The sequence below is a fragment of the Aedes albopictus genome, chromosome 3 (assembly GCF_035046485.1).
Source record: "Aedes albopictus strain Foshan chromosome 3, AalbF5, whole genome shotgun sequence".
Classification (NCBI taxonomy): Eukaryota; Metazoa; Arthropoda; class Insecta; order Diptera; family Culicidae; genus Aedes; species Aedes albopictus.
In genome coordinates, this window is record NC_085138.1 from 94,795,644 (window position 1) to 94,821,170 (window position 25,527).

The 25,527-nt window shown below is 41.1% G+C and overlaps 2 protein-coding genes across 2 annotated transcripts in view; one reads left to right on the forward strand and one right to left on the reverse strand.

Moving 5' to 3' along the window:
* LOC109421311 (O-phosphoseryl-tRNA(Sec) selenium transferase) overlaps window positions 1-25,527 on the forward strand; it is a 144,541-nt gene that overhangs the window by 73,453 nt on the left and 45,561 nt on the right. The window lies entirely within an intron of this gene.
* Window positions 6,840-12,017, reverse strand: LOC134291185 (uncharacterized). Its single transcript, XM_062858633.1, has 2 exons — window positions 11,234-12,017; window positions 6,840-11,171 (listed from the first exon to the last, which is right to left on the reverse strand). Exon 2 carries the CDS (start codon window positions 11,057-11,059, stop codon window positions 10,223-10,225), a length of 837 nt encoding a protein of 278 aa, XP_062714617.1. The 5' UTR covers window positions 11,060-11,171; window positions 11,234-12,017; the 3' UTR covers window positions 6,840-10,222.

The window sequence follows — 25,527 nt, forward strand, 5'->3', positions numbered from 1 at the left end:
ATGACGATCCGTATACCATCATCTTCGTTATCTTCCATGTCCAGCAGGTTGGAGTCGGTCGATGAGGGGTGTTGTAGATCTGGATCAGCTTTGTCGAAACATGTGCTGCTCCGGGAGGTAGGCGTTGAGGGGCAGGATATTTCCATCTTCTCCTGCGAACTACTGAGTAGCTGGTCTTCGGTAAGGCCAAGCTGACTCAGAGTATTCTCCACTTCGCTCTCACACGACTGAGAGAGGCAGTCGTCACCTTGAAGGTTGTTTGTAAAATTTGTACTCATTTTTGGTCCCACGAGTAGCTAGGGAAATAAATGTCCGCTGCACCAGTGCCCCGCCGTAGTGCAGTAAGGGCTGCTTACTGGGGTGTTCGCCCTGGTGCACCCCAGGCTCCGTTCGCGGTTGAGCATGTTTAGTACCCCCTCAACCATTCAGCCCTCGGCACGGGTCGCATGACACCTTGGCATTGGGGTTTATCCATTTTTTTCTTTACACGATGGCCATGAATAACAGCCATCGTAACCTTCCTCCTTTACCAGGGATTAGGACCTGTAGCTCAAGTTCTCAATAGTTTCACGATCTTTCGGACATGCAACTACGGGTATCTTCCAAAATTACTCCAGGGATTCATTCGTAAAATCTTTAAGAAATTTCTCCAGGGCTCTTAAAAATTTCTTCAGAATATCCAGAAATTTTTCCAATAATTCGCCTGTAAAGGGTGTCCCGAACCAAATTGCACCACGGAAAACAGTGCATAACTTTTGATTTCATGCATTAAAATGGCTGTTTTCTTAACCAGCAACAAAAACGATCTAATCTGACTATACATGTCAATGGTTGCTCCTCCGTGATTGATCTGAGCTGGTACCAATTGCACTGAGATCCAAATGAATAAGGGCTGGAACACTCCACTTATTCTCAAAGTGCAATTTAAGCAGCTCATACATTTTTTTTATCAATAACGGCGCCAGCCTCGTCCTTGTAGTTAGTTGGGAAGGGAAAGAAATGTGGTAGTTGTTGCTACTAAAGACCGAGATCACCTCTGCATCCCCACAACCAGCACGGACTGGGGTATTTGTTAGACGGATAGGATGGGAGATATGGGAGTCACCGTTGGGTCGGTGATGCGTTCCATGAATAGGGGATATTTATAGTGTTCGTAAGATGATAGATTGTGTGGTGAATACTATGAAGGACAAGTGGCACAGTTCGCTTTGGTTGCATAACTTGTAGGCGTTATATACACTGTGCTGTGGCAGTTGGAAGGAAGGGAAACGAATTTTTGCAATTCGTTTCTGGTTCTAGCGATGACTATGAACATATGAATATGAATATACAAGAATTGTTCAATGTAGAGAAGAGAAAGAGAGAAAGTGGACAGAAAAATACAAAGAAGGATGAAAGGGACGGGCCAGGCGTTGAACCCATGACCTTCTGGATAGGAATCAGAAGCGGTAATCACTAGACCACCAAGCCCGTGGCTGTTTTTTTTAACCAGCAACAGTATATTAAGAGTAGATGATGCCATACAAATTTCATCGGAATTGGTTGAGTATTGGCGGAGATGCGAGAATATTGGATTTTTGGAATCTTGTACAATCATTTGGAAAACGGTTTAAGTTATAACTTTACTGTTAGTGTGTCAAAACGTCTGAACGAAGTTCTCAACGTAATAAATATTAAGTGGAAAAATTTTCATCAAAATCGGTTGACTACTTATTTTTTTATAATTCAAAACTCAAACCGCTTCAGAGTGAATTTTAGGCACTCCTTAACTATTTTAAGGTCCGTTTGCACTATTTCAACTATAAAACTGTAAATACTGCTGCGATTCTCAATAAAATTGGGCAGTGTTGACCTAATATAATAACATGTTCTCAATCAAATTTTGAGCCATGTTGGCTTAACACTTCCAAAATTAGAAAACTTTGAATGTCACAATACAATAAAACATTTTTGCTTATTGCGACCTTTGGCTAGATGAACGACTACAACTTTTTATCCGTTTCATCAAATCGAATGAAACTTTAGTACAATATTTCTACATGCAGACGGCACCTACAGACAAAAATCATTGTAATCGGTTTAATATTTATGGCTCTAGCGTTACATACATGTTAAATTATTTTTTATTTTTATTCTTTGTTCGTACAAGCTTCCCAAAATCTGAATTTCTCGCTTCAGAGATTTTTTTTTTGTTTTTATTTATGTGTATTTTAACTAGTTGCTAATTCTACACTACTTCAGAGATATTTTCATCAATACTAAACCGATTCATATGAAATTTTGATGGCATCATCTACACACAATAAACTGTTGCTGGTTGAAAAATCAGCCATTTTGATGCATGTAACCAAAAGTTATACACTATTTTCCGTGGTGCAATTTGACGCGGGACAATCTGTAAAGTGTTCCATGTATTCCTTCTGAAGCTTGTTACCGAACGGTAACTTTACGCTAATGGTGGGCAGTGTAGGGAAACTTTTATATAGCTAGCCCAACAGTCTTTTTAAAGTGTGGGCGTCGTGCGTGTTGACCCAATGCGCGTCACGATGCGTCAACGCGCAATGAAGAGGTGGTGAGTTTCAGCAGCCACCTGAAGCGGGTGGCGATGTAGGCGGAAACCAGGAGAATGAGAGAAGAGACCGAAGAGAAGATCGGACGAGGAGACTGGGAGACAGGTAACGAGCAGTGTTCGGGGCAGAAAATCGCTACTCGTGCTTGAGGGAAGAGGTGATAAGTGTTCCAGGTCGGAGGTTCCACGTTTGGACCTCCGATCGGTGTAATTGTGGCACCCTCGTTGATAATTAAGTGCCATTTGCACGGTGGAAGGCTGCCTAAGCACCCGCTAGCCCGAAACCACCCGCCGGTCCCAGAGATCCTGCGAAGCCTACGTTCCAGCTCACGATCAAACCGCTACGGCCTTCCGGCCGCGCTGCTGCTTGGCCTAACGTTTAGCGTCTTGCCAAACCACCGGATCTACTCCGGACCACGACCGATCGCCCGATCACCTTCGCCTGGTACCTAACGACTGCCCCGCCCGGCTCACGAAGAAGGTTTATCCGGCCGCCTTCGGGCAAACCTAAGGAAGACACCCCCCCCCCCCCTCCCCCCCCCCCCCCTTGGCGTTCACCTCATCGCCTTCGGGGCTTAAGAACGGCCCTATTCGCGTCGGCTCTCTGGACGCCGAAGATTGGCGCACCCCCGTCGCCTACCCTGTACTGCTCTACGGGAAACCTGCCGGTGACACGGCGCTTCACCACTAAGAACACGACGACGACCCATTCAGGAAGCAATAAATACGTAAGTTCATTTAAATCACGATTTAGGACAAACCCCACCGAAAACTTCCCCATCCAGAAAACGCCCTGGGACCCGGGAGTCAGAAGAGGCATTGTGAGCCCACCCCGGAAGCTGCCGTTGGCTGGACCAGCAGCTTGGGGCTTAGGCCGACCCCTTCTGGGCCGGCGCGATCGACTCCCGGGGTCAAAAAGTGTTTCAAGCTTCTTCTGTGATTATTTCATATTTTTTTTAATGTGTCCTTTAGAAAATCTTTCTGGAGGAATCAAGCATTTATCCAGGGATCCAAATGTTTTACAATGCTTTGTTATTGAGATTTTCAGATCTAAGCTGGTTAATCTCCACATTCAAGAAGTTCTAGAATGTTTCAGTAATTATTTCAGCCAGCGTGGTTTTTTTTTCGGAAATCAGGTACAGGTATTTCTTTGTGAACTCCTCTAGAGATTTTCTAGAGAATTTCTCCAAGGATTCAATTGCAAACATCCACAGGAGTGTCTCCAGGATTTTTTTCAAGCATTCATAAAGGTAATCTAGCTAGAATTCCTCCAAGTGTTCTGGTATTGAAAATTATCCAGCATTTCCTCCAGGGATACCTCTAGGATATTTATCACGGAATCAGTAAGGCTGATACAAATTTTATTTTGACTTTTTGTCTCCCCCCCCCCTTCAAAAAATTTTAGCTGGATTTTGCATTTTGAGGGGGCGGATAAAAAAATATTTATCAAAATTTCGAGTCTTCCTCAAAATTCTAATGTCTCGGGAAATATCTCCAATGCAATTTCTAGAGCAATTTCATTGAAATTTTTTTTTATTCCTCCAGATTTTTTAAAAATTCTCCTATTGAAGGATTTCTCCAGGAACTCTTCTAAAGTTTCTCAATAAATTCTTTTGGAGTTGCATCCAAGCCTTTCCTCATGAAGTTTCTTTTGGTATTCCTCCAGGAATACCCTGCTGAAATTTTCGAAAACCAAAATCATGGAAGAATTTTTCAAGGAAGAACTCCTGAGATAATGTTGAATTTATGAATTTATGAAGCAGTCCTTGGAAGAACTACCTGGAGGAATTTTAGAGAAATCCCTGGAGCAACTTCTAGAAGAATTTCTAAAGAATTTTCTAGAAGAATTTCTGGAGAAATGCCAAGGCATAATTTGTGAAGGATTTTTAGAAGAAATTCCTGAGAAAATCTCCGGAATAACTCTTGATGGCATCCCAGGAGAATATATGGAGAAATGCCAGGAACAACCTCTGGAGGCATTCCAGCAAGAATTTCCAGAAGAATTCCGGTAAAAAATTGAAGGCATCTAAAAAGAAATTCTAATCTAATCTAATCTAATCTAATCTAACACATACGCAGCCAGTACAAGAAAGCATCCTGGAAAATAATCGGGTTAGATTACGCCCGATTATTTTTCTTGTCAGTATTGATGCTTGCAGCATATCGAAGATATGTCACAAGCGTCAAAGCGGCCAGGCCTACTGCGTAGCGTTTACCGCAAAGATGATTCTTTGAAATGATTCGATTTCAATTCATTTTAGCTTAGAATCGAATCACTTCTCGAATCTACAGGGGAGGAAGGATGCGTGGACATACCGTACCAAACGCTCCATGGTTTAAGATATGATATTGTTGTGAAAATACATATTATAAATGGAAAAAAGAAGCATGAAACGTTCTCACCAAATTTGAATAATCCATCCGTAGATTCGCTTGAGAAGTGATTTTTTTCGGACGTCCAAGGGCCTAAACTGGATCCATTAGCTAGACACCTTCACGTCCCTCAATCACATCACGATATCGAATAACAAATACGCATTATTTGATCGAAATTCTCCCTGATTTCGATGCTTGATCTAGATTCGAACCGTGGTGAAGCGACCGAAACTTGCACACTCTTCGTATGTAACTCGTAGAGATATCGGAATGATGCGGGAAACAGCAGGATTTTTTCTTCAATTTCACTGGCAAACAAGCCGCGGCTGTAAACTTAGTGCAGTAAACGCACTTTTCGCACTTCTTTGTCGCGGATGTTTTCACGTTTGGACCATCGAATCACTACAAGGCACCTTTTATGACTACCGGACACGCGGTGGCACTATACTTTCAACACTCTCAGCGGATTTCGTTACCAAGATAACATTGCCACCCTGGTTTCCACTTTGTAGAACCGTATCCGCGGACATAACATGGGCCGAATTTTCACATTCCAATATTAGCTCAAATAATCGTAAGTCGTAAACTCGCGGAAACGAAAAAAAATGACAGCGGAAAATTTTCACACCCGCACGCGTTCGCGGACTGCTGCGATCATCATTGAAGGCATCTAAAAAGAAATTCTTGCAAGAAACTGTGACGGAATCTGCGAAGGAACCTGCAGAAATCTCTGGAGGAATTCCTGCTAGAATTTATAAATATAATTATGCAAGAAACTGCGAAGAGATTTCTGCCGGAACGTCGTTTTTAGGGAATCTCTCTCTTGGAAATCTAGAGGAAATGTGTTATACTCAGAAAAATGCGCTCTTTCGATTAAGCCATACAAAATAGCAATACTTTCATCGTTAAACAACCCATTCTTCATGCAATTAATTGAAATATTCCTCCGACAGTTTCTTCAGAAAATGTTTAGAATTTTTCCAGCATAGTTTCAAGAAACTATTCAGATAAATCTACAAGAAATTCTTCTAGCGATTTTTTAAGAACTTATAATTAAGATTATCAAGGGATTGTGACGGCAGTTCCTTCAGGAATTCTGTGCAGCTATTTATTTTCAGGAATTTCCTACTACTCGACAATTTCTATCCATTTTTTAATGTTTGCTTTTCAGAAATTACCCTGGCAAATTATTCATAATATTTTCAAACATTTTTTTTTTAATCAGCAGGAAACTTTTCCAGACACTCGTACGACACCAAGTCCGCCAGTTAAATTAGCATTCTTTTGACAATTTTTTTAGGAATTCCTTCTTTTTTTATGATTTACTCCAACGCATTTCCGACTTTCTACAGTTTCTTAAGGCATCTCCTATTTTATTTGCAAATTTCTCCAGGAATTGCTTTAGGAACAAAGTTATTCCGGTAGTTCCTTCAAGACTACCACCGATCATTGACGTAGCCAACTTTTTCTTTTTTTTTTCTTGCTCACAAACACGAGAAAGAGAAGGATGTAAGGAGTGGCCATTCGCTCCTTATTTCATCCCGCTTTTTTTACTGATTGTTAAGGAGACTGAGCAAGAATGGCTAAGCCAATGCATCCAGAAATTACTTGAAACATTTCTCTGGTAATGTAACTACTGAAGGAAATTCCGGAAGAATTTCTCAAATGATTTACAAATGATGAATAGCCAAAGAAATTTCGAAAGAAATTTCCACATGAGTTCCTACAGGAATTTTCTGACCCATTTCTAAAGGTTATGTGTGAAGAATTTCTGAAAAAATCGGTTTAGTGAATAATTTTTTAGATGATTTTTTAAGTAAACTGACGGAGGAATTTCAAAATGAATTGCAGGAATAATACCTTTTATTGGAATTGTTGAATAAATTACCCGTGAGGTCCCTAAAAAAGTGCCGGAGGACACTACTTACTTTCAGTCCTGTGGGAACATTAGGTTGTTGGCCTAAGGTCCCCTACCCGAGCAGGGATATTCCTAGAGGAACTCCTAGAAAAATTGTCGGAGAAATTCTTTCAGGAATTTCTGAGGAAAATCTCGAATTCATGGATTAATTTCCGGAGGAACTCATCGAGGTATTCCTGTGGAATTTCTCGGAGGAAATCCGGAGGAATTCCTGGAAAACTCCTGGAGAAATTCCCAGAAGGAGTTCCTATGAGGGTCCTAGAGAACATCTTGGAAAATTTTCCAGAAGAATTCCCGGAGAAATTTCCAGAGGAATTCCTAGAGAAATTCCCGGAGAAATTTCCAGAGGAATACCTAGAGAAATTTCCGGAGAAATTCTTGGAAAAAAATCCGGAAGAGTTCCTGTAGAAATTCCCGGAGACATTCCCGGAACTAAACGGAGCAATATTGTGGGGTAACAAAATTTGTCTACAGGAGGTCAAAGATGGTGTAGCGAATAACCTAACGAATAAATCACGAATCAAAGACTCAACTATCAGCCAGTTTTTAGCTTGCTGAAGAACTTTGTTGAAGACGGCATCATTCTATCTTATCAGGATTCTGAGATATAGAAGTTTGAACATTTTTTACCCTGGCGCCACCTAGCGTACGATTCTCGAACCAAAGACACCATTGCCAGATAGCTCTTAGCCTGCTGATCAACTTTGCTGAAAACGGCATGCTTGTACCTTATTAGGGTATCGAGATATTCGTGTTTGAATTTTTCAGACACAAGGCGCCACCTAGCGGATAAATCCCAAACCAAAGACTTTACTATCAGATAGTTCTGAGCTTGCTGAAGAATTTTGCCGAAGACAGCATCATTCTATCTCATCAGGTTTCTGAGATATGAGGGTTTGAACATTTTTGACACTGGCGCCGCCTAGCGGCCGAATCACGAACCAAAGTCGCCGGTGCCAGTTAGTTCTTAACCTGCTGAACAAATTCGCCCAAGACGCTATACTTCTATCTCATCGGGATCTTGAGATATACTTTGCGCAAAGTATGTGGCCAATTTTGGTACCCCAAGACAATCCGGAATAACTCCGGAACCATGTGGACCAGGCACTTATGTCCCCGGCATCAAAAACTAGAAAAGTTTTTATTTATTTATTTACCATCATCTTCAACACTAGGTTGTACAGACTGTTGCCTAACTTATAAATCTTATCCTACTACTAAAAACACTTTTGGGACACTTCGGGAAGTTGTGAAAATTTCAACAAAATCCATCGAAAAACAAAAAAGTTATGACCATTTTTGTGCTTTTCCGAAGGTGGAAAATGTACGTTGGCTGGATGAAGGTTAATTCAGAAGGACATATCCTTAGGAATAAATTTGAAAACTTCTTTAAGAATTCCTCCGATTATATATCAAAAAACAAATGAAAATTGAAAAAAATCGAAGTTACCACGGAAGTTTCAGAAGAAATGCCGAAACTCTAAAAAAATGAAACTCTGAAAAAATAATAGTTTCTTCAAGATTTTCTCAGCCAACATCTGCGATATTCTATCCGGAATGCTTAGAGGAATACCTCTGGTAAGTTTTTTTGACAATTTGTTCTGGACTTCTTCTGGAAACTCCATAGATTAATTCATTAAGTCCACCGACTTTTTTTTAGAAAATTATGATTTAAGAATTTCTCGGTAAATTCTTTTGAGAAATTCCTTAGATATTAATGAAAATCCCGGTTATTGAACATTCCTATCTATTCGTTTATAACGCATAGCACTTCACATGTTTCATTACTGATTTCACCACCAACTGTGAAAAAAAACAGTAGCAATTATCAAACCTGCTGCAATCGATATATCCCCGAGGCAGTTGAATTGCGAGCATGCAGGATGCATGCTGACTGGCCACTTGTGTTCCTTCCCTCGACTTGATGCAGTTGGTGGGGGTCATGCAGCACAAATTGCAAACATTTATTTGGGAGTGTGAGTATAGGTAGCCGTGGTGCTTTAGGCGATGATTCCAGCTTCCAGCTTGGCTCCCGTTTGGTATGGACCCTAAGAGAATTCAACAGACTAGGGACTGTTGATACCCATAAATAATAATTCGACACTGCAAATGAGTGGATTTTTCCCTCGGGGGACTGCGTTGCTGACTAACATTGATTTCATTGTATTGCGTTGTGATACACTGTGGTGCATAATTGATCGGACAAACGTCAATTTCCATACAAAATAACCAACTCTGAGATGCTGTATCTATGGTTTGTTTTGATGGATTGAGCTCAATTTTTGACACGGAACTACAAATATGCTGAATTTTACGTGAATGAAGTATGTAAAAAGTGTTTTCGTACACAGGTCTGTGCGTGACAATGCGTTCAAAATGTGCAAAAGTGATCGAAAAGCGGCACCCTTTTTGATTTACATTTGAATTGACAAGCATAGACTATGCCACAGCTACGCCCAGGAGATGAAAAAATGGTCATGTAAGGTAAGAGCTCCGATTTAGCATGACTCTAACCAAAATGTCTATCTTTTGCAAGAAAATTTATCAATTCACGTGAAAAATGGGAAAATTAGTGTCTCATTTTTTCCCATCCCATTTCCCATTCTATCCGTATGATTGATTGTTCCAAATTCGATGCTCAATTTCACACTCTATTATCATCTCAATTTTTTATTCATAAAATCCACCATCCACACAATGTGGCGCTAAAATATGCTCTGATCTCCCTGTGTGTAAGGAAACGCTAGGTGACTGTTGGGGCGTGTGGTACTTTCGGAACTAGAATACCATTTTGAAAGCAGCTTCTATTTCAAGCAGCTTCAAAAACTGCAAATTTATTGAAGTATAATTAATTTAACAGTTAATAATTACCATATAAACTATCTTACGTTGTAGTATTAGTTCACGCACAAATCTCCCAACAGTGCACAATCCATCGTTGTTCTGCACGCAAAAACGGCTACGCTCAAAAATGTGTTCGGCCTGCACATTTTTAGTAAACATCCATGCCGCACATGACTGTGTTCGAAACACACATTTTTTTAAAATTGCTCGTACGCTCATATGAGCATGTATTTTGCAATAATTTCGACATGGCAACCTCACTGGGTTTATAAACCACCTTCAAATACCGAAAAATATTGATATTTTGCAAAAATGTGAGCGTGCAAGCAATTTAAAAAAATGTGTGTTTCCAACACAGTCCCTGTGCGGCATGGGCGCTACTCAAAAATGAGAGCTTTTATTTTAGAGAGTGCCTTCCACGAACTAAAACGCACTGCTCTTCATACGCTACTTCCAATAGACATTTGCTCTATCGAACGTCGCTCTCACTTCAGGGTTGCCAGTTCTACAAGACCCTAACGTATAGGAACTATTCGCAACATTCCCCCCCGTGGAGCTGGTAACAAACTGAAGCCCATCTGCTGCACAATTTTTATCCGAAACTTCGAAATAAATTTGGAAACGTTGCGCGCAAGCAATGAACCTTCTGATGATGGCAGCACCATACCATCGTGGATGTGAATTGTTGAACGTACGCGCAAGTCGAGTTGACTCGTTCCACTGCTAGCTACAGTACAATACCCACCGGGATCGAACAGCAACGTTTTAGACTGATGACGATTGCCTGGCTTCCAGCGGCGGTGGCGGCGACGACGGCGGCGGCGGTAGCGGTGTTGCTCTTTCATCGTTGGATGTGGCTTTCGACAGGCTACCCGTATCACTCTAGTTGCAATGGGCATTGTGTTTTGTCCCTGCTTGTACGCTGATGACGAATCAGCTGGTGTTGTTTTGATGATTTCTCCTTTCTTTTGGAGAGACCGATCACCGATGACGATGTTTTGTGAAACAGCTGATTTGAGCAAGAACATTGTTTGCGAGGTTTGTTCGGAAGAGCCTACTGGAATCGATACACAAGTGCAGTCTTTTTGCGGCTGGGCGTCGTCACTTTGTGGAATCGGTTTTATTACCTTTCCTTTGCTGACCGCATTCCCACTATATTGCCGTATCACTGCTTCTTTCCTAGCGCTGAATTCCAATTCCATTTTGCGTACAGCTTTTCTGAACTCCTCGTCGATTTTGGCCATGTCTTGCTCGTAGTGAAGCTCCATACGTTTCACTCGTTCGTCATAGTCCTTCCGCCACAACTCATTCTTCTTCTCTAGAAGGGAAAGTTCGTCTTCTACACTTTCCATGGCGGAATGCTTCTGGTGGAGTACAACTTTTTGAAATTTGTTGGGGCGTGTGGTACTTTCGGAACTAGAATACCATTTTGAAAGCAGCTTCTATTTCAAGCAGCTTCAAAAACTGCAAATTTATTGAAGTATAATTAATTTAACAGTTAATAATTACCATATAAACTATCTTACGTTGTAGTATTAGTTCACGCACAAATCTCCCAACAGTGCACAATCCATCGTTGTTCTGCCTTCCACGAACTAAAACGCACTGCTCTTCATACGCTACTTCCAATAGACATTTGCTCTATCGAACGTCGCTCTCACTTCAGGGTTGCCAGTTCTACAAGACCCTAACGTATAGGAACTATTCGCAACAGTGACAAATTACATCTCATTTTTCACTGACCCCGGCGGTGTCTGGTGTCCCACGTGCGTTGTAATAAATTGAAAACTCGTTTCCGATAGGCCTACGATTATCTTTTTTTTTTAGTTTTGAACCCAAACGTGTAACGGTTGAGCAGTTCGTTTTCAGCCGTTGTTGCCGGGAGTCACCCCTTTTTTATCACGAATGCAACTTTCACACCTCTCAACAACGCAACGGTGCGGTGGTAGTATATCAGAAGACCATTCTGGTGGCCTGATATCCATCTGGGGAGATTAAACATTCTCACCCCTGCCCAAATCTGGCATGCATTGGTTGACCAACCAATAACTGTCATCTATGGGAAAACTGCAGGAGATCAGCTTCCGATTGAGCAATTTAAATTTGAATTTTTCACGCGTGGCCATCAACAGATCAACAGATTTTAAACGCAAACATCGGAGTGCGGTTGTACTCAGCCCCGGCTCGGATGCAGCTTCCCTGGAATCTACCCCCTAAATTAAATGTTTGTCCTCTGGCTGTGATTCATTTGCTTCTTGCTATAGGGGAAGACTGGGGTAAAAGGCCTCTAGCCAAGATTAAAATACAGTTTGAATACAATCTGAAGCTCGGCAATGTTAGTGCCTCCTGTTGAGCTAAGGTGGTAAACACTAAATACCTTCATCCATTGCAGTGGCTCTCAGCTATCAGCAGCGATGCTTCTGGGGATTTTTATATTATCGTACAAATTGAGCCGAAGGGTCTCAGATTTTCATGAAACTTTTTCCACAGGCAGGGCTCATGGATATATGAACAAAAAAAAATGAGAAATAATCAGATATCCAAAAAAGAATATGAAGTGGAAAAAGTTTTACACAACATTTTCCACAGTTGAGAAAATTCGTAAAGAAAAGCCGTAAAAACTATGCCCGAACTCGTTCAAAATTTAAAAAAAAATATTATTGAGGTTATTTTATAAGCTTTAATCGCTGAAATTTTTGGAATGTACTTTTTATTTCCTGAGTTATGGTCAATTTTGTGAAAAATGACCATGTACGCATATATTATATGGCCATTTTTTCACAAAATTGGCCATAACTCAGGAACGAAAAAAGTGCATTCCAAAAATTTCAGCGATCAAAGCTTATAAAATGACCTTTTTAAAAATATTTCTTGAAAATTTTCTGCGAATTCAGGCAAATTTGCTTTCATTTTCATTAAAAAATTTTGTTTCTACCATACCCCGTTCTTGAGTTATGATTGTTTAAAGAAAAGGCTTATATGGAACATTTAGGCATTTTTCAACAAAATTGACCATAACTCAAAAACGAAAAAAAGTGCCTTCCAAAAATTTCAGCTTAATCGCTTATGAAATAACCTTTTCAAAAATATTTTTTTGAAAATTTTCCACGGGTTCGGGCATAGTTCTTCCAGCTTTTCTTTACAAATTTTCTGAACTGTGGAAAATTTCGTGGAAAAATTTCTCCACTTCATATTTTTCATGGATTTTCATGGAAAAAAACCTTGTTTCTACGATGCTTCGTTCTTGAGTTATGATTTTTCAAAGTAGTATCAGGAGGAAACATAAAAAATCTACCTGAGTTTTCCGGAAAAAATAGACGACCCTGATTTTTTTTTCATTTTTTTTGTTTATATATCCATGAGCCCTGCCTGTGGAAAAAGTTTCATGAAAATCTGAGACCCTTCGGCCCAAACCCGTACGGTGATGAGAAAAAAAAACCCGATTAATCCACCTAGTAGTGATGATGCCTTTCTCGTCGTAAGTGCAATACTGCAATGCTCATGATATATCCGTCTAAGTAAGCCGAATGTTCCTAAATCGTTATATGTATTCCAACGTTATGTTCAACATATAGACAAAGCTGAACAATATCAGTCCTATCAGTAGACTGTTGACCACCTTCACTATCAACAATGGAAGCCGATTAGGGGCTGTTCATAAACCACGTAGACCAAAATTTGGCCATCTCAGACCGGGACAGACCTTCCGGCGGGACACTAAGAACCGGTAACACTGCCATTAGTAACCCAAGAGGTCTGTGCCTATTTGCTTACTAATCGTTCATCAGATTATCGAAAAAGCCGCAACCTTATGTATTGCATGTATGGGTTTGTTTCAATTTTACATTAAATTGGGTCTTTTACCACCTGCGACTCACCTGGACAGTACATATTGTCTCAAATATAGCCTGAGACTAGTGTCTTCCGAACTGTTTATCAGGTACGAGAATTGATAAGTTGCATGCATGAGCTTGGTTCACTTTTACATTTAACCAATTCCGATGGAAAACCCGGAACCGGTTTTGGAACACTATCGATAGTGATATAGTCTAAGACTATTGTCTTGCAAACCGTTCAAAGTTATCGAAAATACCACGATTTGATGTGCCACATGAATTAGGTTGGTTCACTTTTACTTTCGGCGGGATACCCAAAATCAGTACCGGAGCACTACCGGTAGCCTTAGATGTGGTCTGAGACTATTTTCATGCTGACCGTTCTTCATGGTATCGAAAAAACTTCTATTTGATGTGCCGCATGCATGGGTTCCCCTCTACATTTGACCACTTCCGACGGGACACCCGAAACCGGTTTCGGAACAATACCGTTTTTGCCAAAAACGGTCTTGCTTACCGTTCATCAGGTTACCTAATGAGTCAATAATTCATATGCCGCATGCATTAGTTTGGTTCACTTCTATATTTGTATTTGTCCACTTCCGGTGGGTGAGCGCTACCAGTTCAGATTTGGTCTAAGGCTACTACCGGTGGTGCACACGGAACCGGTTCCGGATCACTACCGGTTCAGATTTGGTCTTAAGCTATTTTCCTGTGAACCTTCCATATGGTTACCGAAAATGGCGTTATTTGATGTGCCGCATGCGTAGGTTTGGTGCACTTTTATATTAGTCCACTTCCGGCGGGACACACAAAACCGGTTCCGTAACATTACCGGTTTTTCCAAACATAGTCAGAGGGAGGTTATTTTTTGCTTACCGCTCATTAGGTTCTAGAAAATGCCGCTATGTGATGTATCGCATGCATGGGTTTAGTTCACCTTTTTATTTGGCCCCTTCCGGCGGGACACTCGGAACCGGTTCCGGAACACTACCGGTTCAAATATGGTCTGAGACAGTTTTCCTGCTTACTGTTCATCAGGTTATCGGAAAAGCCGCCGTTTGATGTGTCACAAGGATGGGTTTGTAGCATGCTATGCATATGTGGCCCCATTTTCAATAGGAAACAATGGGACCAGATTCTGCGTCGAATTAAACGTCGGTCATTAAAATAGGTTGAAGTTTGCTGCCAAAAAGTTATGTGAGTTTGTTTGAACACACACACACACACACACACACACACACACACACACACACACACACACACACACACACACACACACACACACACACACACACACACACACACACACACACACACACACACACACACACACACACACACACACACACACACACACACACACACACACACACACACACACACACACACACACACACACACACATCACCTCAATTCGTCGGGCTGAGTTGATTGGTATATGTGATTTGACTCTTCGGGCCTTCTATCAAAAAGTCATTTTTGGAGTGAATATATAGCCTTTCCAGTACACTTAGTGTACAAGAAAGGCAAAAATGCCCTTCTCCGACAATTTTCTATAAACAGTACTATGATTGTGAATCGTTTCACTCAAACTGCAGTTTTACACTGATTCTCCCTATAGTATAGTCCCCTTGTTTCGCAATCAAAGTTCAAAACGGTGAGGTGCCCACTCTTGAAAAATCATTCGATTGTAACGATATTATTGTCATCGCGGTGGCAAGTTTGATTCGCTTCCGAATGTTTCGACCCCGCAGCACCAACAACAGCCGGAGACGAGTCGTCATCTCAAGAGGGGATGCGATGGGACATAATGCGGAAATGAATAGTAATAAAAATAATCATAATACGCAATGAAAATCACATCACACCACTACTCTACAGCAATAATACGGTTGCTGGTGCAGTGAGTAGAGATGGGAATCGTTGTACCAATTGTACGTCCGCACCCCTAAATAGCGTTTAGTTACACATAATGGCGTGTGTTTTGGTTTTATTTCGTACATAATATCTATAATCGAAATTAAAGAAAACTGACAAAAGCAGAGTGCATATGATTGACCATAATTAAATAGCTGATAATATTTTTTCAATGTTTAATGTTCATCTCAATTATATAACACAGTGCAACACACAAAATGTATACTCAATTTTGACCTCAGTTTCTGAAAGTACGAAAATTCTACGTTTGTCGAGAACATATTTTAAATTTAGCATAGTGTTGTTATCGCAAAATAAATATGTAAAAAAATATACGTTTCAGTTATTTTGGTCTTAGTTCTGATAAGATGCGTATTTTAGTATAATAATGTTCAACGGGTATATTCTCTGCATCTTATTAACTTTACTGCAGAGCATCAATGATTAACCCTAAAAGGGATACCTGGGGTTCATTGGACCCCAGGCGCCTTTCAGAGCTCGTCTTTGATGGAACACACTCAGCGAGGTGACGAAACTAAGGCCATGAAGGTATCCCTTTTAGGGTTAATCATGAATTTTATCATGATTATTGATTAATGATAAAGATTAATCAAAAATCAATAATCGTAATAACAAAGAAAACGATCGCTAAATCATCATCTTTATTACACTGCTTCCGCAATTTCATCATTAAGGCCGGACGGGACGGTGGTTGAATCGTCCGCCATTGCTCTGTTGCTAGTAAGATGCAAATCTCAACTTCTAATTCATATTATTAACTAGAAATTTGATCGTTCATTTGCTCACTTGTGGTGCACAATCGACTAAAGTTTCAGCTACGTCAGTGCAGTGGAAATTGATATTTGCTTCTTCAAAATCGCGAGGCAAATTGTTAGAAAGAGAGGGAAGATAGGAAAAATTACACGTCGTCCCGTGCGGCCTTAATCAGTGAACATAACCATAGAAAAAATAATCAATCAATGTGTGTGCATTGTCCAAGTGTGCGCAGTTCTATTATGGAAATGAGCTGCACTGTGTGCATTTTCAGTGCGGCATGCCATCCTTGCTCTCAGGGGACTTTAGAGATTCCAGGAGGTTCCAGGAGTGCTCCAGGGAGCCAAATTCCATTTTAGGGAGTCTCTTGGTGATTACAGGGAGCTTCAGGGGGTTCCAGGGGAGTTCTAGTGGGTCTCATGAGCGTTTCAGGGGCATTCCAGGAGGTATCAGAGTGTACCAGGAGGGCTCAGGGGCGTTTAAGGGGGTCTCAGGGGCGTTTCAAGCAGTATCGGGAGTTTTCAGGGGGCACCTTGAGCTCTCAGGAGCATTTTAGAAGGGTTCTAGGGGCTTTCAGGGTCGATCCAGGGAGTTAGGGAATTCCAAGAGGTTTTAGGGAGGTACCTGGGGACAGAGGCATAACGCAGGCGTTTTCGGGGGTTTCGGAGGGTTTTCAAGGGGTCCGAGGCAGTTTTAGGGGAATTTTGAATACATTGCAGGAAGTTTCAGAGTATTTCGGTTAACCTTTGGAGCCGGTGGGGTCATAAATGACCCCAACATAGAGACGGGTGTCTGTATAATTCACCCATTCGATAAAACAGACAGAGCCGTAGCATGCGGTTGGCACCTGCCAAGGACGCCTGCCTCAGTGGGGCGCCGAAAAGGTTTTTTTTTATTTTGAGAAGCTATTTTAGTTTGTTTTTATTGAGCAAAATCAATAAACTATCGAAATTCTTGTTGAAGCTTCTTTCTGAAAATTTCTTAACACTCATACTGGGAAATGCCTTGAGGTTCATTCCGAGGCTTTTCTTCGCATTTATTGAAATAAATTACAGCGTTTACATACAAAAATTATTCTAACTGATAAATTTTTTGACGATGCTGTTTCAGTTTATCCAATTGTTATTTCCAGTAAATGTTTCTTTGGGCTTGAACTCTTGCCAATCTAGCCTAGCAGAAACCATGTTACTCGGTTTTATCCAAACGAACAATATTGATTCCCTCAAAACTAAAATTTTCCAGGAATTCCTTCATAAATTTCATCATTTATTTCTTCGGATTTTTTGCTTGGTTTCCTTCACAAAATCTTTCAAAAATATATTTTAGAGAATCCCCAACGGATTTCTTTAAAAAAATGTCTACGAATTTATGCAGAAATTCCTTTAGGGATTCTTTCAAAAAAATAACAAAACAAACATTTTTCTAGAGATTCTTCTTGAAATTACTCGGAGGATTCCTTTAGAATTTCCTCCAGGGATGTTTCAGAAAGTTATCTAGGATTTTATTGAATAATCTTCCATATGCAGGGTTGTTACAACAGCGCGGATTTCACGACTTTCGCGGATTTCGCGGATTTGCCCCTGGAATTTGGCCCTCGCGCGGATTTGGCGCGGTATTGGTTTTGCTGTTCCGTCATGAAAATTTTTTAGGTACATTATTTTATTCTGATTTGCATCATAGTGTTTTGTGTGAGATTGCCTTCTTTTGATCTACCAGCCAGTGCTTGACGAATCCCTTTGACGAACTTTGTTTTGTGAATCTTATATATGAAAATACTGAGAGTTAAGCCATTTTAGTGCTTGAAATAACATTTATTCTCGTTGTTATGAATCCTAGAGCCTTTGAATCTTGGGCAATATGTTTCAGTAATAATTCAATATGAAATTAATCAAGAAAGCTCTGATCTAAACCAGGTTAGTTACATTACATCTATGTAGTTTATTGTCGTAGCAATAATAAACTTCATTTTGTATAATTAGTTTTTACAACATAAGTATTTAAGTAAAATATAACGTATTATCTATTGGATTTAGAGAAATAAACTAAACTTCGAGCTCTACTTCGAATACTTCTTAAAAATTCTATAACATTATTGATGATTACCAAGGGTCTTCTCCAGGGTGTATCCCCGGAATTCCTTTAAGGATCTTTTTTAATATTGTTTTTAAGATCTTTTTGAATGAACTTTTTTCTTTTTTTTTTACTTTCATCTATAAAATTCTTGAGTGATTTGTTTCGAAACGCCTGATTTTTTTCTGTAAAAAAATCTTGTAAAAATATCTACAGAAAAAAATGTTCTCGAAAGAGTTTCTGACAAAATTATAATAATTTTTAGTTCCAAAGTCGTGCATGCTGGCTGTAGTGTATAACAAGCGCGCACAGCATTGGAACTGAGGGGACAAATTTGCTTCGTGCATGGATATGGTACGAATGATCTTTCAAAAGATCAATCGTACCATATCCATGCACGAAGCGAATTTGTCCCCTCAGTTCCAATACCGTGCGCGCTTGTTATACACTACATCCAGAATGCACGACTTTGGAACTGTAAGAAAATCTTTAAAAGAAATGCAACAGGAATTTTTCCAGAGTTTCCTTCAATGAATGCTGTAGGGATTTTTTAGTATTTTAACTGCGGAGGAAGGTATTTTCTGTTTGTACAGCCACATGTGTTCGTCTTGGAATTTCTTCAGTTTTTCCTCAAGACGCTGTCCATAAACTACGTAGGCTGATTTTTGACCATTTCAGAATCACCCTCATAGACTTTGTCCATACAAAATTTCCGAAATTAGTATGAAGCTTAGACTTTGACCAGGCCACCCCCGCCCCTAACAGTCAACAAACATTATTCGTAGACGAGCCCTAAAGTATTCTCCCTGGATAATGCTTATCTAAAGTTTAAGTTTCTTTCTAGAATGTCTCACTGGGATTCTCCAGGCATCATTATTTTTTTTCTAATTTCTAAGATTACCCTCACAATGTCCTACTCAAATTCATGCTCATTATTTTAAGAATTTCTCGAAAAAGTTTGTTTCAGGTACTGTATATAAAAACTTCAGTATTTTTTCCGTTTCATTCAGGTTTTTTTTTTTTTTCAAGGATTTTTAAGGGATAGCTTCATGATATTTTTTTTAAATTTTCCAATATTTTCTTTGCTAGAATTTTTTCACAAATCTTTTGGTATATTCTACTGAATGACGGGCTCTGGCAGATATCTCCAAGAATGCTCGGAAGATTGCTACAGCGATTTTACTAAAAATTCTTGAAGGAATATTGTTGAAAAAAAACATGAAATAGAGTTGTGGCAAAACGTCTTCAAATTGCAGAAAGCTAAGAACATTTAAGATGAACTGCGTTAATTTACGAATCAACAGTTAAGCTCCCACCCGGCACTCAATCAGTCCATTCCAGTTGAAAGTGCCTTTTCTTTATACACTATTGTAGATTGTTCAAATTTTATGTTTAATATATGCGCAATGTAGAAAACTTTTGCTCGTGCGGATTTGGCGCGGATTTTTTTCCACGCTTCTCGTAACAACCCTGCATATGCTCTTCAGAGTTCCAAAAATTTCTTCGAAATTCTGATAGAGATTCCTGCAAAAAAATCTTCAAAGATTACCTGGAAACTCTTCTTGGTTGGGATGCGACTGGGATGATTTTGCTTCGGAATGTTGGCTTTGCAGTCTTTTGGGGGATTCGGAAACACTAGTTTATGATTTTTCCCGACGTTTCGGTCCGTATGGGACCTTTTTCAAGGGTTCAATCGGTCAAGGTTTCCTAGTCAAGATGGCTTTGCTAAACTCAAAAATGTCATGTGGAAGTTTTGGTATAGATTGAGTCCGTTCGGTTTTCAACCGTCGTCGTGATGCGGACAATCTCTTACCTATCGGGCGGTCTAGAATTCGGTCCCTGTTTTTGGAATCTTCAACCAATGCGCATATCACGGTGCCAGTCAGTTGATTGACGATAGTGACGACGAATGGATGCAGCAACGGAGAGCAGCGACAGCATTCCAGCAGAGGAACGCTGAAAAGCATCAGTCCGCTCCGACGATGAGCAAGCGGGTGGTACCACCCTTTTCGTTGGAGCGTTGCAAATCACCGGAGGGAACAGCCGGCTCATAGTGAGGTTTTTGAGAGTTCCCTCACTACGGGCTGGATCAAGATTTCCTCCGGTCACGACACATAATTGATATACCAATTTTTCTAAAAGCTGAAATTGGATGTGGGTTACGTTTATATGTATTCATTTAGCCTTCGTCAAGAATATTTAAAGGTGTTCTATATTCTGGGGTGTTCTAGATGTTCCAAACTGTCCTATAGTGGAGTCCTTCAAATCTACAAGAATAATTTTATGTATTTTCGCCACAAATAGCATTGCATAACATACTGGGGTCCGTGAAGCTCTTGACATCTACACTGTCATTTATAGACACTATAGGGATATCCCAGGTCAGCCAAACTACCTTGGAGTTCAGGATTTCAGGTCTACACTCGTAACAGTAGCCATATCTGTTATACTGAGTACCGCTGCATAATTAACAATAGTTAGTGGAGCAATCTGAATTTTTTTTTTTTAATCCATCTAAATCATTTTTTTAACTAGTTCATTTATTTGGAGCTCAATCGCGTATAACGCTTTACGGAGCCGAAGGTCTTTTTTGTATCTAATATATACAATATACACACGATGATAACTTCTTAATCATATCTGTTAGTAATGGGAGGAAGCCAAGGTCCTTGTGGCAGCTCGAGGTTAGAAGGTCACATTTTAAGGATGGACAGGGTAAGGATTGGACCAAAGGTTTCACTGCAGCTCATCTGGGGGCAAATCACGTCTTGCTAGCGTATTCGATGCCTTGTGGTGACAACTAAATCGTGTTTAAAGTTTCTTTAACTTATTATCTTTTGAATGAGACCTAGGTTCCTGAAATCGAACGTAACGTGTATGTTTGGTGCTGAGTTTCAATTGACCTTTAGCATATCTAATGAAAAATTTGTGAAAAGATTCAACAGAATTCCGGGGTGCATCTTTTAACCCTTCAGGGCTTGCTTCAGGGTGTAAAAAGTACAATACTACCAAAAAACCTTGCTCGTCTTATACAACGCGAGCGCGGTGCAGGTACAGCTGCTTGATGGCGCGCGTCCCAAAAGGTTAAAAGTATGCCTGTCACTTCAATCTGATGTTTTTTGACTCAGAATGTGTAAGCTTTTCTCCGATACAATTAAAAAAAACAATTTTAAGTAAGATATGCATGACGGATAGTAGCTTGCATTTGGCATGTCCTATTCGTCATCTGTTCTCCGTCTTTTGGTTCGTTTACCACCCTGTCTGTCTACCTTCCGCATTGATTGCCCACGGCTCAAAACAGGAAGAAACCGATTTCATTCGTCGTTATCCACGAGCCCATCACTTGTGCGCGGCTGCTTGCTTAATCCTGCCATATGTGCGGCGTGCTTGTATGCTCTCTACGCTCTTCCTAGAACAATTATTCATCAAAAATACCACCCATGACAGGATTTCTCTAAATCCAGCCCAGCCGGCTGCTGCCATTTAAGGGGGGAAATTATCCGCACATGGCACACCGGGTCCTTCTTTTCATCTGTCCGATTCACACTCTCTCCGAATCCATCGGGCAATTCCGTCTACATTGCATTGCGGGTTCTTCGCTTTCCTACGGGTCCGAATCACCTCGAAACTCGTAACACGTTTTTTCTTCTTCTCATCTTTTATTTTTGAGCCGAGGAAAGAGCAATGTGTAGCCTGTTGATTATGTTCTTGTGTGACTACAAAAAGTAGTTTTTTTTTCTCTCCACCCAGGTAAAATTGATTTTTGCTCAAAGGATCACCATCAGGGCGGGTGTGCCTTCCAGCCTGAAAACAGAGGCCGGCTGTCGTCGTCGGTGAAATGCTATGTATTTCAGCCAGTAGACAGACGACCGACACCATTGCACACTATGTACGTCCCATCAATCTTCATTACGTCAGTCGAAATGTAGAAATTCATCATCGCTTCTTCCGCGTCCTAACCGACGCGGCAAATGCATCAGGCAGGCAGCTGTATTGAAAAATTGAGATTAACGGAAGGTTAGGTTGGGTTTCTGCAAAATTTGAATGGACTAAAGGGCTTCCGAAGTTTTTGAGAAAATTGTTCAGGAATCTCATTAGGATTAATTCATTTATTTAGTTTAACACCAAATTCATGATAACACTGAATCAACCATTTAATACTCGGTTTGCGACTGCCGCTCTCCATCCTCGGTCACGCCCAACGCTCGCCAGATCACGCTCCATCTGATTCGCCCATCGTGCTCTTTGCGCTCCACGCCTTCTTGTACCAACCGGATGGTTAGCAAACTCCAACTTTACAGGGTTGTTGTCCGGCATTCTTGAAACATGCCCCGCCCACTGTATCCTTCCGACTTTGGCCACCTTCTGGATGCTGGGTTCGCCGTAAAGTGCAGCGAGCACTTCTCCTGCACATCGCCGAAGATCGTCCCTAGCACGCGTCGCTCGAAAACTCCGAGTGCTTGCAGGTCCTCCACGAGCATGGTCCATGTCTCGTGCCCGTAGAGGACCACCGGTCTTATTAGCGTTTTGTACATGGTGCATTAGGTGCGTGGGTGAATCTCACGGCTCACGTTTTTGTCAGCCGTCAGTAAGGATCCGAGGTAGACGAATTCCTCCACCACCTCTAAAGTATCCCCGTCTATCGTAACATTACTACCCAGACGGATCCGGTCGTGTTCGGTTCCGCCTTCCAGCAATAATGTCCATGTCGTCCGCAAAGCACACAAATTGTCCGGATTTTGTGAAAATCGTTCCCCGGCTGTTGAGCCCGGCTCATCGCATCACACCTTCCAGAGCTAGTAGGCATGAGAGTCCGTCACCTTGTCGCAGTCCCCGGCGAGATTCGAATGAACTGGATAGTTCACCCGAAACCCTTACGCAGTTTTGCACAACGTCCATCGTTGCGTTAATCAGTCTAGTCAGCTTCCCAGGAAAGCCGTTTTCGTCCATGATTCTCCATAGCTCTGCGCGGTCGTTACTGTCGTATGCCGCTTTGAAGTCGATGAACAGGTGATGCGTTGGGACCTGGTATTCACAGCATTTCTGGAGGATTTGCCGTACGGTAAAGATCTGGTCCGTTGTCGACCGGCCGTCGATGAAACCGGCTTGATAACCTCCCATCCTGACTATCAGCCGATGCAGACAAGTGGCCAACTCTTCTGGGCCCATCTTGATGAGTTCAGCTGCGATACCATCCTCACCAGCTGCTATGTTGGTTTTGAGCTGGTGAATGGCATCCTTAACTTCCCTCAGCGTGGGAGTTGGTTCATTTCCGTCCTCCGTTCCACGTACCCGATGGTGCTCTCGGCTGCGTCGTTGATGGCTGCTTTCACTGTACTCCAGCAGTCCTCTAGAGGGGCCTCATCGAGCTCGCCCTCGGCTGGCAACGCGGCCTCGAGATTCTGCGCGTATGCTGAGGCGACATCCGGTTGTTTCAGTCGCTCTAGGTTGTACCGTGGCGGTCGCCGGTACCGTACATTGTTGATGACGGAGAGTTTTGGGCGCAGTTTAACCATCACCAGATAGTGGTCGGAGTCGATGTTGGTGCCACGATAGGTCCTGATGTCGATAATGTCGGAGAAGTGCCGTCCATCAATCAGAACGTGGCCGATTTGCGATTCGGTTTGTTGTGGTGATCTTCAGGTGTAACGCACTTGCGTGCACAGCCTTTTCTTTTTTCTCGCTCGTTCATTTTGTTGAACGCAAGAAAGAGCGAGATAAAAGAGGGGGCAAAATGCCCCCTCTATTATCTGTTTCTTTTACGTGTTTGTTTACGAGAGTGAGTGAGAAAAAAGAAAAAGCTGCGCACGCTAGAGACGATACGGGAGGCTGTGCTGGAAGAAAGTGCTACAAATGGCCATGTTCTTGAAGGCGGCGAATCGATGAGGCGAAGGCCATTCGTCAGCTGGTGAGTGCTGAACTTTCCAATCGTCGCACAGTGGGAAAAAACAGTGCAAACCTACACTAAATTCTGTATCTCACCAACGCACCCGCCTTTTCTAATGAACAAAACGGTTTTAGGCGTAAAATTGTCTGGAGAATCGAATGGAAGTGTTTAAACAGACCGCACGGATCGTTATCCTGCCCATTTTGCCCTAATTCCCCAATTTTTATTAACATTTATATGAAAATAGCTCTAAAACAATTATGAAACATGGATGCGGATTGCCTTGAAGGACTTTTGTGAAGAATTAAGATGTAGAGAATGGATTTGAAGGGATTGCAGTGACCACATGCATGTATTTATGCTTATTTTACCCCAATTCCCCACATATATAGAGTTTTGTATGAAATGAGCTCCAACTCCAACTCGCAAGGAATTTATGAGTGGTATGCTAAGAAGGCTCTCTTTAGTGAATTATGATACAAGGAATTGATGAGAAGTGATTGCCGTGACCGCGCGAATGTAGTTATGCTCATTATACCCTAATTCCCCATATATATTGAGTTTTGTATGAAATTAGCTCCTTACTCGCAAGAAAATTATGAGTGGTATACTAAGAAGGCTTTCTTTAGTGGATTATGATACAGGGAATCGACTAGAAATGGTTGCAGTGACCACGTGAATGTATTTATGCTTATTTTACCCTGATTCCTCACATATATTGAGTTTTATATGAAATTAGCTCCATAATAATTATGGAATAATTCACAAGAAAATTGTGAGTGGTATGCTAAGCAAGGATTTTCTAGTGGATGATGATACAAGGAATCGATGAGTAGTGATTGCAGTGACCGCGCGAATGTAATTATGCTCATTTTACCCTAATTCCCCACATATATTGAGTTTTGCATCAATTTAGCTCCATAACTCGCAAGGAAATTATGAGTGGTATGCTCTGAAGAGTTGCTTTAGTGGATGATGATACAAGGAATAGATTAGAAGTGATTGCAGTATTTGCGCGAATGTAGTTATGCTCATTTTACCCTAATTCTCCACATATGTTGAGTTTTGTATGACATTAGCACCATAACTCGCAAGGAAATTATGGCTGGTATGCATGAAAGGTTTTCTTTAGTGGATTATGATACACGGTGAAGAAAAAAATTGCAGTGACCGCGTGAATGTTATTAGGCACATTTTACCCTAATTTCCCACATATATTGAGTTTTGCATAAAATTAGCTCTATAACTCACAAGAAACTTAAAGGTGGTATGCTATGGAGGGTTTCTTTAGTGAATTACTTATGCTACAAGGAATTGATTAGAAGTTATTGCA